This window comes from Lampris incognitus, chromosome 9, assembly GCF_029633865.1.
Source record: "Lampris incognitus isolate fLamInc1 chromosome 9, fLamInc1.hap2, whole genome shotgun sequence".
Lineage (NCBI taxonomy): Eukaryota > Metazoa > Chordata > Actinopteri > Lampriformes > Lampridae > Lampris > Lampris incognitus.
Window position 1 is genome coordinate 52,524,658 of NC_079219.1, and position 15,864 is coordinate 52,540,521.

The 15,864-nt window shown below is 48.0% G+C and overlaps 1 protein-coding gene across 1 annotated transcript; it reads left to right on the forward strand.

Annotated features, from left to right (window-relative positions):
• The first annotated feature begins 10,458 nt into the window (after nt 1-10,458).
• Nucleotides 10,459-12,409, forward strand: sp8b (sp8 transcription factor b). Its single transcript, XM_056287016.1, has 2 exons — nt 10,459-10,479; nt 11,051-12,409. Exons 1-2 carry the CDS (start codon nt 10,459-10,461, stop codon nt 12,407-12,409), a joined length of 1,380 nt encoding a protein of 459 aa, XP_056142991.1.
• The last annotated feature ends 3,455 nt before the right edge of the window (nt 12,410-15,864 follow it).

Here is a 15,864-nt window from a genome sequence, read left to right on the forward strand (position 1 = left end):
CCTCTGTGTGGAGTTTGCATGTTCTCCCCGTGTCTGTGGTGGGTTTCCTCCGGGTGCTCCAGTTTCCCCCACCATCAAAAAGACATTTATGTTAGGGTTAATACTCCTGTTTGTGCCCCTGAACGAGGCATGGCAAGACGAACTGGAGTTGGTCCCCGGGCGCTGCACACCGGCTGCCCCCTGCTCCTAGCTACACAGCTAGGAAAGCTTAAATGCAGAGTATGAATTTCCCTACAGGGATCAATGAAATATCTTGAAATAATAATAATTTAAAAAAATCAAATACTGAAGAGACAGCCATGATGAAAACGACAGGAAGTTTGCTGATTATGTCAATTTAGATTTGCCAGGATATTCATGTAGTTATGAGGTTGTGGATTGAGATTTTAACCAAAAACAAACAAACAAACCCCCTGATAGAAAAAAAAGTCGTATCTCGCTGGTTGTAGTACTTTAAAATACCAGTGTGTAGGATTTAGTGGCATGACCCTTATTTGATTCCGTACACTCATCCTCCCCTTTCCAGGTGTGTAGGAAACCTTCAGGTGCCAGTAGCTACTTCCAAAATGTCAAGCTTCTCACAACACAGGTGTGGTTAGCCACCCCCAGCTACCACCGCATCCGCTGCGGCGCCACCAAATTCAAGCTGCCACTTCAACGTGAAAACACTGAAGGCCGTCCATAGAGGCATGTTTGGTTTGTCTGTTCTGGGCTTCTGTGGATACATGGCGGTGCAACATGGGGGGCTCCGTGGAAGAGGACCCGCTCCCCATGTAGATATGAAGGGCTCATTCTAAGCTAACGAAAACACAACGATTCATAGTTTCAGAAAATATAGTTGTTGTTGCCCCCCCACACACACACACCTTTTCTCCCCAGTTGCCATCCCAGTCACTGCTCTACCCCTTCTGCCGATCCGGGGAGGGCTGCAGACTGCCACATGCCTCCTCCCATAAATGTGGAGTCACCAGCTGCTGCTTTTCACCTGACAGTGAGGAGTTTCACCAGGGGGACATAGCGTGTGGGAGGATCACGCTATTACCCCCAGTCCCCCCTCCCCCCTGAACAGGCGCCCCAACCGACCAGAGGAGATGCTATTGCAGCGACCAGGACACATACCCACATCCGGCTTCCCACCCACAAACACGGCCAATTGTGTCTGTAGGGACGCCCGACCAAGCCGGAGGTAACACGGAGATTCGAACCGGCGATCCCCGTGTTGGTAGGCAATGGAATAGCCCGCTACGCTACCCAGATGCAAGGAAACATAGTTATGAATATTATATTCCACTTCTGCCAATAGAGCCCCCTAAATCTTACACACCGGTCCTTTACGACAAGCTTGCGTAATGGTTACTGTGAATACTGCTACACAAATCAGAAGACGTTACGTTGTGTCACCATGGTGTCTCCTCACATAGATTAGTTATTCATGTGATGTCATCCACTGTGTGGTTTAAAGTGATGACTCGGGGGGGGGGGGGGGGCTCAGGATGTTGGATCACACAAACACAAAGGAGGACGGCACCGAGAGACACAACCAAGAGGTGACATGCGTGGGATCATTTTATATTTCATACACAATAATACACATATACGATACACACAGACACACACATTCACATGGACAAACGTGTGTGTGTGGGGGTGGCGACAGCAGGCGAGATGACATGTTAAATTACCCTGGTGATGTATAGCTTAATGAACCCCTTGTGTTGATCATGCTTCACATTAATCAACAGCCATGAACAGATTCCCTTAATTCCTCAATGCTGCCTTGATAAACTGCAATTTCATTTAACCTTGGACAGCAACTTTAATAGCCTCCACAGGACAACTGTCAATACTTCCCTGGGTATACAGTGATTAAATTGCAAGGCAAGAAGTGTATCCCAGCTTCCTCCTCATGATCATCTGTGTTTCTCTCTCTCTCTCTCTCTCTCTCTCTCTCTCTCTCTCTCTCTCTCTCTCTCTCTCTCTCTCTCTCTCTCTCCGTCCATCCTGCCCCCAACCCCTTTACCTCAAACCACCGTTTGTACTTTCAGACTTGCACAGTCTGCATTTAAACGCCGAGCCGAGTCAAAACAGCTGTTCTGGACCTTATCGTGCTGTAATCTGAATAACCCGCCGATGTCTGTTGTGGTTTTCCTCTGACGTTTCGTCATTCTGGGAGAAGAAAAAAAATCTCTTTTATGTGGCGTTGGCACGTTTTATTGAAAAGAGGCAGTAACCAGCGAGACCTGTTGATGCTCACAGACGCAGTGTAGATGTGTGTCTGTGCTGTAACCTGGTGGGCTCCGTGGTGCTGTTTCATCTGTTTGATGTAAATAATCAACGTATTACACCTACCGCTTGAAAGGTAGTCTGTGGTTTTATTGGTTTATTGCGTCACATAAAAGTAGAAATTCCGTCCCCGGGAAGAAGTGGCGAGATTTAAAGGGAAATCCGTGCTGAAGCCGGAAGCGTCCGTCGGCTTTATTTGTCATGTTTGAATCTTGTTGTCTTGCGTGAACCACAGTGGATAGCATAGAAGTAAGATGGTGGCGGTGGGTGACCCGGGCCCTGTCATAATGATTTTCCGTGATATCCCCCACCCTCATCAATTTGGCATAAATTATAAGCCGTGAGAGGCCTGCTGGCTGATTAAAACCAATTGTCTGGGTAGGAAAGGACAAGGCAACCTCTTTATTGTATAATAAACTAACTTGATGGAAGAAGACAATCTACCCTCTGGGAAATTGGGCCGACTCTTAATTAAGCTTTGTGTTTTCTTTGCAGGCTAAGGGGACCGTTTCCATCGTCCCAACGTGCACTTAATGAAACTTTACAGAGTGTGCAACAGACAGAATGAGACAGCAGATATGTCTTCCTGCTTGAGATTGTGTGACGAGGAAGCGCCATCACAGTCGAGTGTAATTTGCAAATCTGATTATCTCTAATTATAATCCGATCATAATCGTAACCATGTGATCCATCAGTTGCCTGTTTAGTGCATTTTTGTTAATCAAAAACAAACTTTGTTGATGTAAGGTATTTAGAACGAGGGCGGTCTGACAGGACGCGGAAGTGGGGCAGGCTAGGCTAACTGCTAGCCCATGCAGACCGGCAGTGCTGACAGTCATCCTGGCTGGCGTTCGTTCCCTTGGACAGTGATTTGTTTTTGTTTTTGTTTAGTTTGGATATACACTCACTGGCCACTTTATTAGGTACACCTTGCTAGTACCGAGTTGGACCCCCTTTTGCCTTCAGAACTGCCTTAATCCTTCATGGCATAGATTCAACAAGGTACTGGAAACATTCCTCAGAGAGTTTGGTCCATATTGACATGATAGCATCACGCAGTTGCTGCAGATTTGTCGGCTGCACATCCATGATGCGAATCTCCTGGTCCACCACATCCCAAAGGATTGAGATCTGGTGACTGTGGAGGCCATTTGAGTACAGTGAACTCATTGTCATGTTCAAGAAACCAGTCTGAGATGATTCGAGCTTTATGACATGGCGCGTTATCCTGCTGGAAGTAGCCATCAGAAGATGGGAACACTGTGGTCATAAAGGGATGGACATGGTCAGCAACAATACTCAGGTAGGCTGTGGCGTTGACACAATGCTCAATTGGTACTAAGGGGCCCAAAGTGTGCCAAGAAAATATCCCCCACACCATTACACCACCACCACCAGCCTGAACCGTTGATACAAGGCAGGATGGATCCATGCTTTCATGTTGTTGACGCCAAATTCTGACCCTACCATCCGAATGTCGCAGCAGAAATCGAGACTCATCAGACCAGGCAACGTTTTTCCAATCTTCTATTGTCCAATTTTGGTGAGCCTGTGTGAATTGTAGCCTCAGTTTCCTGTTCTTAGCTGACAAGAGTGGCACCCGGTGTGGTCTTCTGCTGCTGTAGCCCATCTGCCTCAAGGTTCGACGTGTTGTGCGTTCAGAGATGCTCTTCTGCATACTACCTCGGTTGTAATGAGTGGTTATTTGAGTTACTGTTGCCTTTCTATCAGCTCGAACCAGTCTGGCCATTCTCCTCTGACCTCTGGCATCAACAAGGCATTTTCGCCCACAGAACTGCCGCTCACTGGATATTTTCTCTTTTTCGGACCATTCTCTGTAAACCCTAGAGATGGTTGTGCGTGAAAATCCCAGTAGATCAGCAGTTTCTGAAATGCTCAGACCAGCCCGTCTGGCACCAACAACCATGCCACGTTCAAAGTCACTTAAATCACCTTTCTTCCCCATTCTGATGCTCGGTTTGAACTGCAGCAGATCGTCTTGACCATGTCTACATGCCTAAATGCATTGAGTGGCTGCCATGTGATTGGCTGATTAGAAATTTGCGTTAACGAGCAGTTGGACAGGTGTGCCTAATAAAGTGGCCGGTGAGTGTATGTGTTAGTTAGTATGTGTGTTCTTCTAGTTCTTGTAGTTTTTGGATATGTGTTTTTGTCTTTGTGTTGCACCGCTGTGGGCTGGGGGGAAATGGCACTTCGTTTGACACTTGACAAAGTGTTTCTGATTCCTGGAATTGATCTCTGGACAACCCTTCACTGTTTGGACCACATTCTTGACTGTTACCCCCTAAATTGAAGGAAGACGTGGTTGTGCGCCACTTAAATGAGTAAATTCAGTTTTGGTGTGTAGCGTTGGCCTCCTCTTCTGCGGGCTACACAAGTGCAGCTCTCGCTATTGTGCGCTAAGGATGACATAACGAGAAAGGCAAACATTTCCCCGTCCCTTTCCTCTCGTTTGCTTCCTCCACCCACACTTGAGAGGTGACAGGCATACACATGGACTTCCATTATTACCCGGCGCGGCCAGAATGCCTCGGAGGAGGATAATTGCTGAAACTTGAAGAGCCGGGGCTAATCCTAAGTACTTCACTTTGTATGACTGCCTCGCCCGCCTGTCTCTTAGACTGCCGCTCACACTGACAAAGTGCGAGGCCGGCCCGATGAAAGTCAATAAGGAGACCTCGTGGCCCGCATATGCGGTAGTCAGGCGAGATGGCGGCAAAATGCACTGTTTCGTGTGTTTATCACGCACGTTATAATCTATCACCTGAGACAAAACAGCCAAGCGGGCTGGGGAGTACGGAGCATAAGTGGCTCCTACAGTGGCTGTCTGTGATATGCCAGCAAATCATGCATGCCTACATAAACTGTTCGACTCTGCTGTTTTGACCAGACATGACCAAACTTCCTGTCAGAGAGGAGCCGCCACCGCTGCCAACAGAAGCTTTGACTGGAGCAGCGACGCAGCAGGAAGAGCGGATGTGAACTCCAAACCACACGGTTGGACAACAAGGCCCGGTTAGTAGATTCGGCTGCTCGCATAATGCTTGCGACGACTGATAGATGCTAAAAACGATCATTAGCACGCCGTGTCTGACATCTTTGTCTTACAGCCCCCACCACGCCGACACGGACGCCACCTCTGAGACACTCGCTATTTAACATACAATTATCTGAATGTTATATGAAGACCAATTACGCTCGAAGCAAATTACCACACGCGGTGGTTTCCAGCGCGTGAGAAAAGTGTCAACGTGACATTTGGACATGTGGGGAATAAAATAGCGTACGAGGCTGCTGCAGTTTGTCACAGCTAGAACAACAGGCGATGTAACACAAACTTTTGCTCGAGACAGATGCTGATAAATCCATCAGCGATAAAATTCTAGGATGAAGTTTTGAATTTGTGTGAGATATTTGTACATCCACCACAATAATGAATAGCAAATCTGTGTAGCAAAGCTGTTATAACATGTCTATATGTATATGTGTGTGTGTGTGTGTGTATATATATATATATATATATATATAGCACATTTCTATTGAGCCCTACCTTGCTGGTATTTAAGTTTAATTTTTGTTAAACTAAAAGTTTGTACACCAACTGGTGAGTAGCTGTGATTTTTTTTATTTCTGAGACAAGATCTTGAAATAGCAATGAATGTTTTGTGTGTGTGTGTGTGTGTGTGTGTGTCTTTTCCCTTTTTTTTCTTTCTGGCGGCTCTCTCCATTCATTCCCCAAACCAGAGGGTCCCATCCTGCCAGACAAAGCCAGGAGCAGCTGGCTGATCGATACCCGACAAAAGCTCAGAGGTTAGAGCAGTCAAAAGATTGTTAACTAGCCATTTTATCTGCCAGACATTTATATCATTGTTTATGGTCCAGTGCACCCCTTCAGCGCGGGCCATGCTGCACACCTGTGCCTGGAACACTTTCAGGACGGCGCTGCCCCGCTTTGCGCGACCCCCCCAAAGAACACCATGACCCTCCCCGAGTCGCACAAACCGCCGCAGAGCTGAGCTGCAAGCGAACGCCGTCGTGCTGAACGAAAGAGGGGAGGAAAGAATTTTTTTTTTAAATTAATAAAGATATGTGGATGGATGAATAAATAAACCACCGATGTTTACGAGGGCCTGTTTATTTACAAATCCTTGCGGTCTATTTATATAATTAATATTCATGCTGCCACAAGTTACAATATTGCCAGCTACAGCAGCCAATTTAAAAGATAAAAGCGTTGCTCAAATTGGCTGACTGGTTGGTGGTGCGACGGCAGGAAAAAAACAAAAACGGCGGCACGCGCGTGCACGTGTGAGTGTGCGTATGCCGGGGGAGCCGGGCACGTATGTGTGCATTCCTACATACGCGTGTTTGTGCACATGCATGCAAGTGTTTGTGTGTGTCTCAACCTGTAACACATGGCTTTACTGCCCCCCACTTTGGCTCATGATGTCTGTGTCCCTGCAGGCTGGCAGAGGGGAGACCCTCTCTGTGGCTCACCCAGGCGAAGAGGGGCTTCCTGCACATCTTTTGTCGCACCATTTGGGCCCTTGTGTGTCTGCGGTCCCCCCGGCTCCGGACCCGCTTGGCAACTTACCGTGCAGACAGACATCTGCTCTTTCCTCCCTCCTGGTGAACAAAGATCAACAGCCAGTCAGCCCACAACACTGCTGTGCTTATTCCCTATTCACCTCCTCCATCTTTACTTAATACACACCATGCTACGACGACAATGCACCAGGTGAAGATGGTACTGCTGTTTTGATTTACCCCTAACTACCCTCAAGCCTTCTCTCTATCTCTCTATCTATCTATCTATCTATCTATCTATCTATCTATCTATCTATCTATCTATCTATCCAGCTATCTGTGCACATCTCTAAAATTAAAGGTAAAAACAGGAGCATTAATAGTATTGCATTCTCTGCTCTTGTTCCTACGCTTTCTCTTTAATGATTCAAATGTGGGATATTAAATTTACAAATAGATCACAGAGGTCCTCATTTAGAAATGTAACGTAAGCCTCCTAGTTGTAAGTCCACCAGAACAACGCATGGCCATTATTTTCCAAAAATGTCTGTGTGACAAAATAAGAGTGGTGTAAAATGCCGCGCTAGTGTATCAGAGGCGCTGTAGTTGCTGCGGTGAGCCACAAGTGAGTCTCCACCGGTGTGTGTGGAGGAAGGCCTTCTCCACATTGGTCCACATTAAGGTGCATGCGCTGCTCCTCTTCCCCTCGCGTCCTGTAGGCAGCAGCTTCTGAAACGCACAACGCTGAGCGGGTTTTGTTCGTGCTCAGCGGCCCAGAATAACTCGGTCATTATCGTGGCTGCAGGGGCAGGTCGTGAGTTTGATTTCATGATGGTAACACAGCCCATGTGCGCGGGGGAAGAAAGCCTTCAATGGGACATCTGTTCGGGGCGCCGTACAGTTACAGCAACCTGTGCACGCCAGATGAGCCGGGGTCGAGCCTGCGGGGCCAGAGTTCACCGGCGCCGTGTAACAGAGTGTGTGTGTCTCGCCGTCGTCGGCCACTTAAGGGAAGGTGAACTATCGACGTAATCGGACTTTTCGTTAAAATTGTTATACGTGCGTCTTTCTTTGGCAGAAGCGTGCGTGAGTATTACGTCGGTATGGTCGCTAAGTGACGTAACAGAGCCTGTAGCTTGGTGCTGAAATTTACTTTACGCACAACGTCGTGCGCGCTTATCTCTTCATAAATAAACCACACACCGCTGTCCCGTCAGTCATAGCCGCTCACGTGAGCCGAGAGGGAAACTTTTATGCACACAACTGTGCGAGTCAGCCGTGACTTTGTGTGTACGTACGTACCTGCGGGGGGGGGGGTTGACGCGGAGGAGCGGCGTCTCCATCACTCCGCCGGCGCCTCGGCGCCGCGTGCGGCGGCAGCCTGCAGAGAGAGGGAGGCGGCGCGCGGCGGTGGCACGACCGTAACCCCGCGTTACCGTCCAATAACGTTACGCGCACCTGACCTGTCAGCGGCTCGCGCATGTGCCGCTGCGGCGTTAGCAGCGGGGGCGACGGCGGACGAGCCCGCGAGGTTCCCGGAAACGACCAGAATACATACCTGCAGTTTATAGCGGCGGTGTGAAACACCCCCCCCCCTTCCTCAGTTCTGCCCCACACTGACGACGCGTTGACAGGTTGAACTCTTGGGTCAGTGAAGGACGCAGTAGTGGTCTGACAGCAGGGCAGCCAGGAGAGGGTTCATAAAGACCCGGCATGGAAACCGAACACGGATTAAAACCCAACAGGAGCTTGTTGCAGAATTAGTAAAACGTGCTGCAGTTGGTGCTGCACACACACAACACAGTTGGTGCTGCACACACACAACACAGTTGGTGCTGCACACACACAATACAGTTGGTGCTGCACACACACAACACAGTTGGTGCTGCACACACACAACACAGTTGGTGCTGCACACACACAATACAGTTGGTGCTGCACACACACACAATACAGTTGGTGCTGCACACACACAATACAGTTGGTGCTGCACACACACAATACAGTTGGTGCTGTATTCCCACTGGCCACTTGAAACGCATTAACATGCAGGTAACACTGCGTTTGGTAGAATCGGTGTCCTGCCCTGGTGTGAAAAATGCCAAGCTAGGTAAGGACGACGTCGTCTGGTGTGCAGTTTTTTTGTTATTTTTAAACATGTTCTGAGTGATCTTGTTGTTTTCGGTCTTCCACCCCCCCTTTGTTTTGCGCGTGGAGTTAAGGACACTGTAAATTAAATCCAAAAGAAGCTGTTGTCCAACCCTAAAAACAGAGGAATTAATCAGACGGCCCATCCATCAGGCTGTGTGATAATGGAAGGGACGTGCGCTGGGCAGATGATGTGATGAATAATCCCTGGTCGTTTTAATTAACTTTTCCCTGTCCTGTAATGACCAAGCTGGTCAACAGAGCCGGTCAATAAGCATGTTAATATCAAACAAATAAAACTGCGGATGATTAAAAACCTCCCGTGTTATTAAATTTGAAATTCAAATGAAATGTATGCTTCCAGAGCCCCTGCATGCTAATGTCTCACGCACACACGCACACACACACGCACACACACACACACACACACCTTGCGGCTTGGTCTTATGTAACTGCTGTAACGGGACTCAGCGTGGACGTTACTGGCCTCCTCGAACTTCCGGTGGCGGCCTCGCGCCCCTCCTGCTCCCTGCAAGGCCGCCCGTGCTCGGCTGTGGTCGCTCTCAGCAGACGTGATGGGGACAAATAAATATCTGCTCTATTTTATTTTCCCCTAGTATCGTTCTTTATTTACTGTTGCCTCTTCTTCCTCCTCCTCCTCTTCTTCTTCCTCTTCTTCTCCTCGTCTATTTCTGCCTCCTTTTCAGGCTCGTCTCTCCCGGTGATAAAGTGAGCCGTCCTTGTCTGGTATGCGCCGAACTAGTTTTAATCTAAACTGTCAAGATAATTGAAGGCAATTACAGCAACGTGTGTTAAGTTGGAGACGCACAATGGCGCGTCTTAAAGCGGGACAATGCGGCCCTTCATGCGCCGCGTAATAGTTGTGTATATTAACTGCTCGGGAAAACACGCAAAATACGCAGGGCAATTTTACCCGAGCCCCCCTGTTGGAGCGCAGGCTCCTCTCATGTGAGGCAGGTGCAAAAAAGAGATCTGCTGAGACACACACGGCCCTCCTGAAGACCACATCAGCCCTCTTAGAGCCGGGCCGACTCGCAGACCGCCAAAGCCCCGCCAGCTCAATACTGTGTGTCGGATAATAACGGGGACATTTTTTAAATAAATACTGGTCTGCGCGTGTTTTCTTCTTCTTCTACATTTACGTGATGCGATGTTCTGTAAAGTTCGATAAGTGTCCCCGAATTTTTTTTCACTCTCATTTAACTTTACCTTCTTCCGTTCTTTTATGACGCGCGGGGGGGGCGGGGGGGGTCCTGATGACCTCACGGCAGAATGTGGCGGCGTGGCGGGGCAGAGCCGCTGATTGGTCGCCCGTGTCACAGCGGCACTTCAAAGCCGGGAGAGGAGCCGGAGTCGTGGCGGAATGGGCGGAACACATCATTGTATTGCACACCTCTAAAAAAACACTGCTCGGATTCATAAATATAAAAAGATCCTCTGAGGAGGGCACTTTTTGTGATGGCAACTTCACTTCTAGGGGTGAGTCTAAGGACTTTCTTACCGGTTTAATTAGTTCTTTTATTGTCCGGCGGAGGGGATTAAGATTACCGCGGACAGGGCGCTGATTAGAGCCCGGTCCCGAGCGAGCGGCTCCTGTGTGAAGAACACACCAAAAAAACAACAAAAAAAACCCCAAATTTTTTTTTTGGAGGAAAAAAAAAAACCTGAAGCTGAGATTTAGTCCGTATCCAGACGGCTGCCCACTTGCTACTCATTTATGTGTCTTAAGAGTCGCATGTTTTAACTCGATGTGCAGCCTGGCTGACATTCGTAACTGTTGTTTGACACGTTTCAGGGTTTTCCTATCGTCTAGATCTACAGGTAGGCAAACCCGACGTCCTGTGCGGCTACTGTTTTCCAAATGACCGAAACTCAAGAAATGCCCATCCTGCTGAGCGTGCGTTATGACGCATTATAACACGTTAGAACGACACTAGTCTTGTTGCTATATGTCATTTGTGAAGTTGTGGTCCTGTTTTGCTGCATGTGGGTTTATTGTGCATGCACCGTGGGTGTGAGCGGTCACTTACAGCTCTTGTTGATGTTTCAGGAGGAGCCGAGGTTGGGATCGACTCCTTTAGCCATGTTAGCCGCTACCTGTAACAAAATAGGGAGTCCGAGCCCTTCACCATCCACAATTTCGGATAACTCCTCGTCGTTTGGGAAAGGATTCCACCCGTGGAAGAGAGCCGCAGCCAGCAGTTGCAGTCTGGGCTCCGGCCTGTCCGGTTTCGGGGTGTCCCGTAATGGATCCGGTATATCGGACTCTTTCGGCACCAACAGTTCGAGCGGATCCAGCGCCTTTTCCCTCACGTCCGGCACCACGTCTACTTCTCACTTTGGAAACGACTACTCGGTGTTCCAGGCGTCCGTCTCCAACAGCTCCCAGGAGTCCAGCCACCAGCCGGTTTTCATATCGAAGGTGCACACGTCAGTGGACAGCCTGCAAGGTATCTATCCGAGAATGAGCGTCGCACACCCCTACGAGTCCTGGTTCAAATCCTCTCACCCCGGGATCCCGGCGGGAGAGGTCGGCACCACCGGTGCGTCTGCGTGGTGGGACGTGGGAGCAGGATGGATTGACGTCCAGAACCCAAACGGACCCGCACTACAGACGTCCTTACACTCCAGTGGACTCCAGACGTCCTTGCACTCTCCTCTCGGGGGATATAATTCCGATTACTCCAGTTTAAGCCACTCCGCTTTCAGCACAAGTCCCTCTCCGCACCTGTTGACAACCGGCCAGCACCTGATGGACGGCTTCAAGCCGGTGTTGTCCTCGTATCCCGACCCGAGCCCGTCTCCGCTAGCCGGGGCAGGGGGAACTATGCTGTCCGGGGCTCCGCCCGCGTCCTTGGCGGGCTCTCCGCGGTCCTCCGCTCGCCGGTATTCGGGCAGAGCCACCTGCGACTGCCCCAACTGTCAGGAGGCGGAGAGGCTGGGGCCGGCGGGAGCCAGCCTCCGGAGGAAAGGTCTCCACAGCTGTCACATCCCGGGCTGCGGGAAGGTTTACGGGAAGACGTCGCACCTGAAGGCGCATTTGCGGTGGCACACCGGCGAGAGGCCGTTCGTGTGCAACTGGCTCTTTTGCGGAAAGCGGTTCACGCGCTCTGACGAGCTCCAGCGACATTTACGCACGCACACCGGGGAGAAAAGGTTCGCCTGCCCGGTCTGCAACAAGAGATTTATGCGTAGCGACCACCTGAGCAAACACGTAAAAACTCACAGCGCCGGGGGGTCCGCCGGATCCGGCTCCGGCGGCAGCGGGGGGAAGAGGGGAAGCGATACCGACAGCGAGCACAGCGCGCCGGGCAGCCCTCCGTGCCATTCCCCGGACCTGTTGCAACCCCCGGAGTCTACCCCGGGAGGAGGAGGAGGAGGAGGAGGAGGCGGCATGAACGGCCTCTAACCGTCTCCGTGACGCCTGAAATATCTGCCGAAACCCTCTTTTTTTTTGTATTTCGGATGGGGGACCGGTCCGGGGAACACTAAGTGGACATACGGTAGCGTATGCGACATGCTGTTACGCAGGAGCATGTTTCTCCGACTGTGTCACGTGCTTCACACGACTAATTACACAAATTCATTTGTCGTCCACCGGGAACTTCCGGTTGACATGGCTTCTTGTGCAGTATGAAAATGTAATCACATTATTGTCGGCGCGCTGAGACGGGACACCATTCACAGTTGTTGTTGATGTTGTTTTTCCGCAGTTAGACGGATCCGGAAATAGCCGCGAGGGTTTCCCCGCGAGCAGGCTGTTTGGGGGCAAAGCGCCGCTGTCACCAGTCGTATGTTCACTATATTACTACTGACACCTGGTCTTCAAACCAAACTCTGGCACTTTATTACTGCGCAGCAGCCACGCTTCACGCGGCGTGTCTGTCCCGGCCTGCTGAGGATGTGGACTCTCTGGGGTCTTGCGGAGGACGCAGCCTGCAGACTTGCTGTAAATACCAACAAATGTAGCTTAGGATGATAAAAAAAACGCGCACCAGTGTAATGGTGAGTTGTGTATTTGTCCAGGAGACGGTTTTGTATAGTTATTTCTAGTTGTATATGGACTCTAGTCAATATCTGAACCTGTACTTGGATTTCCTTTGACCTGGTATAAAGTGTATTGTGGGGGACTCATATTTAACCACGACTTTCTTGTATGTAGGGCTCTATAGGCGCACTTTCAATTTATTTGCTGTTTATCCGCTCATTTAATTTAAGTAAGCATGTTGTAAAGTAAAATTAATTTTACAATGATATTTTTTTTTCTTTCCCCGAGGCTGGCTTTTTATGTAAGCCACTCAATAAAGTCAGTATGATCCACCCACTTTATTTATTTGATCACTGAGTCGACAAAATTTATATTTAATTTAATGTCGAGCAGAAACCTTGAATTTATGTTTTCGCCCACTCGGATTCACGTTTTGGATTATTTATCTCCTGGTCTCGTCACATTTAAAACTCTCCATCTCCCCCTTTTTTTTTTACCAGCCGGTGGAAAATTATTCTAAAAATGTTCCAGAAGGCACAAAAACAGACTTTTGTCTCATAATTAGTTTTAAGGTCTCTATTAATTAGTGAAAAGGACGTCTCAGTCAAAGTGTTTCATTTCAATAGTTCAGTAGTCAGATTAACCATGAAATATAAACTTCAGAAATACACAAAGATGTTCTACACCGAACACCTGTGACTAATTTCATATATATATACGTAAAATTATATATATAATAAAACAGTATATATTTAATTTTTATATATATATAAATTATATATACTAGTTTATTATATATATAGACACATTACCTACCTACTTTTTTCCAGACGCCCAAACTTTAATAATAATAACAATAATAATAATAATTCACCTCCAGGACTCTGGATTATAACAGTTTTATTTATTTTTTGGCCAATTTTATTTATTTTGCTCTTGGTAAATATGCCAGAGTTTTAGTTGAAATATTTGGCTAAACAGAATATATCGTCCCTAGAAAAATGAAATTGTGAGCCCACACTGTAAAAAATAAAAGAGCAAAAAAGAGAAATATCAGGAAACACAATTTGATTTTTTCCTTCTCTCCGTACAAGTTGACTCAATTCCTTTGGTAAAACCAAATATCAAGGTGTCAAATCCCGCATTTGCGTATTTATCATCTTTCATTTGAATTAAATGATTTTAACACAGATCAAATTCGAGCGGTAGGGCCCCGGTACAGAACCAGTAACCACCAACATCTCCGTCCTGTTTTCCACCGCACGGACGCTCCGCCAAACGAGGCCCTGATGCGGAACAGCACGGGACGAACTCAGGCCGCCTTCGCTACCAGGCCCAACGTAAACCGTCACCTGGACGACGAACATGTTATGGACCTTATTTCTGTAATGTTCCTTCTTTTCTTTTTTCTCACAATATTGATAATCTGGACCGCAGGATTCCATCTCATTTCCAAACTTGACAACAATCTCTGGTTGGTTGGATTCGGACGAGGCGACACGCTGCACTTCCTGTCGGAGCTCCGCTAAACTCGGATAATACCACGTTCACTTTAGCAGAAACTCGTCCAGTCTGAAGTGCTGTACTTGGTGTCTGGCGAGCCGGAGTCCAGTCGCTCTGGCAGACCACCGTCCCGCGCTGCTGGAACACGTGGGTGTGTAGCGCCATCTGGCGTTCGTGTGTTCCAACAGTTTGAACGAGGATGTCGGTGGGCAAATGTAGACGAGTCAGTGTTGGCGTCTCGCTGTGCTTATTATTTCTGGTAAATATTTGTAAAAGCAAAAAACCTAAACGTGGCTACGTTGTTCAGTTACGCTGAGACATTGTCTCGACATCTCATCGCCCTGACATCTTTTACCAGACCCAGAAAAACGGTTGCAGGGATAAAAAGGCCTCTACGGAAGTTATTAAAGTTTAACTGCATAAAAATAGACATTAAGTATTTATGCAGATAGGGGAAAAAAATTGATAAATTACAGCAAAATGAATTTGTGTAAAAACAGTCTTAGTCCCCTTGGCTCTGTTGTAATATTGTACACTTGTAGTTGCACGACCAATAAATGAAAATGTTTTTTAGTATTGAAACAAATTATTTTTGCAGTTTCACAGCAGTGGAGGGTCCTTGTTTATCCCTCCTCTCCTCCAATGCTCCTTCGGCAACTGATGTAACACTTAATTTACCCGTTAAATGTTAAATAGTGGGTCGGGGCAGAGCTAAGTCTCAAGAGATGGATATTTCTTATTTATACGTGTTTTAATTCAGATCCGACTTATTAATCACAAGTCAGACATTTTCCATGACATCTGTTACCTCACATGTGCGTTGACAGGGGCCGAGTAAATCCCATCTAACCATCCGGGCAGCACGACTGCCCAGTTTATACACCTGACCAGTCTGAATCACTGCTATCACATCTGCGTTCTGGATGGTGGGCAGGCGATGGGCTATATAACCACACAGGCCCAGCCCTGATATGCAACACCCGGGGCCTGTTTGTACAATCTGGGGATAAAAATCAACTAAATGTTTCCAAATCTATGTCGAACATGGGCTCACACAATTCACTAAGTGGTTGTTAATGTAGAGGCTGGTGTTCACAGATATCTGACTCTGTCTCGCCCTGCTGCGTGTCCAGTACAGAGGTGGACCAGAGTCCTGGCGATGGCTTTCCTCTAATTCTGCTCTCCAGACATTTATGTGTGTTATATTTCTGGAGAACATTTTAACTTCTGATTATCTTCATTTTGCCCCCTCCCCTTCCTCTTTCAACCCTTTATCATACACACACAAATTCTTACACTTCTGGCGATGTGAAGATAAAGCTGTGGCTGTTAGCCAGCCTAGCAGCAGACTCCTTCAAAGCTTCTCTCCCTGC

Bases quoted from the DNA above. Each gene is read 5' to 3' on its own strand.
- sp8b (XM_056287016.1), top strand. From the start codon at position 10,459: ATGGCAACTTCACTTCTAGGG. The intron at 10,480-11,050 runs GTGAGTCTAAGG...TTGATGTTTCAG, and splicing joins TGGCAACTTCACTTCTAGGG to GAGGAGCCGAGGTTGGGATC.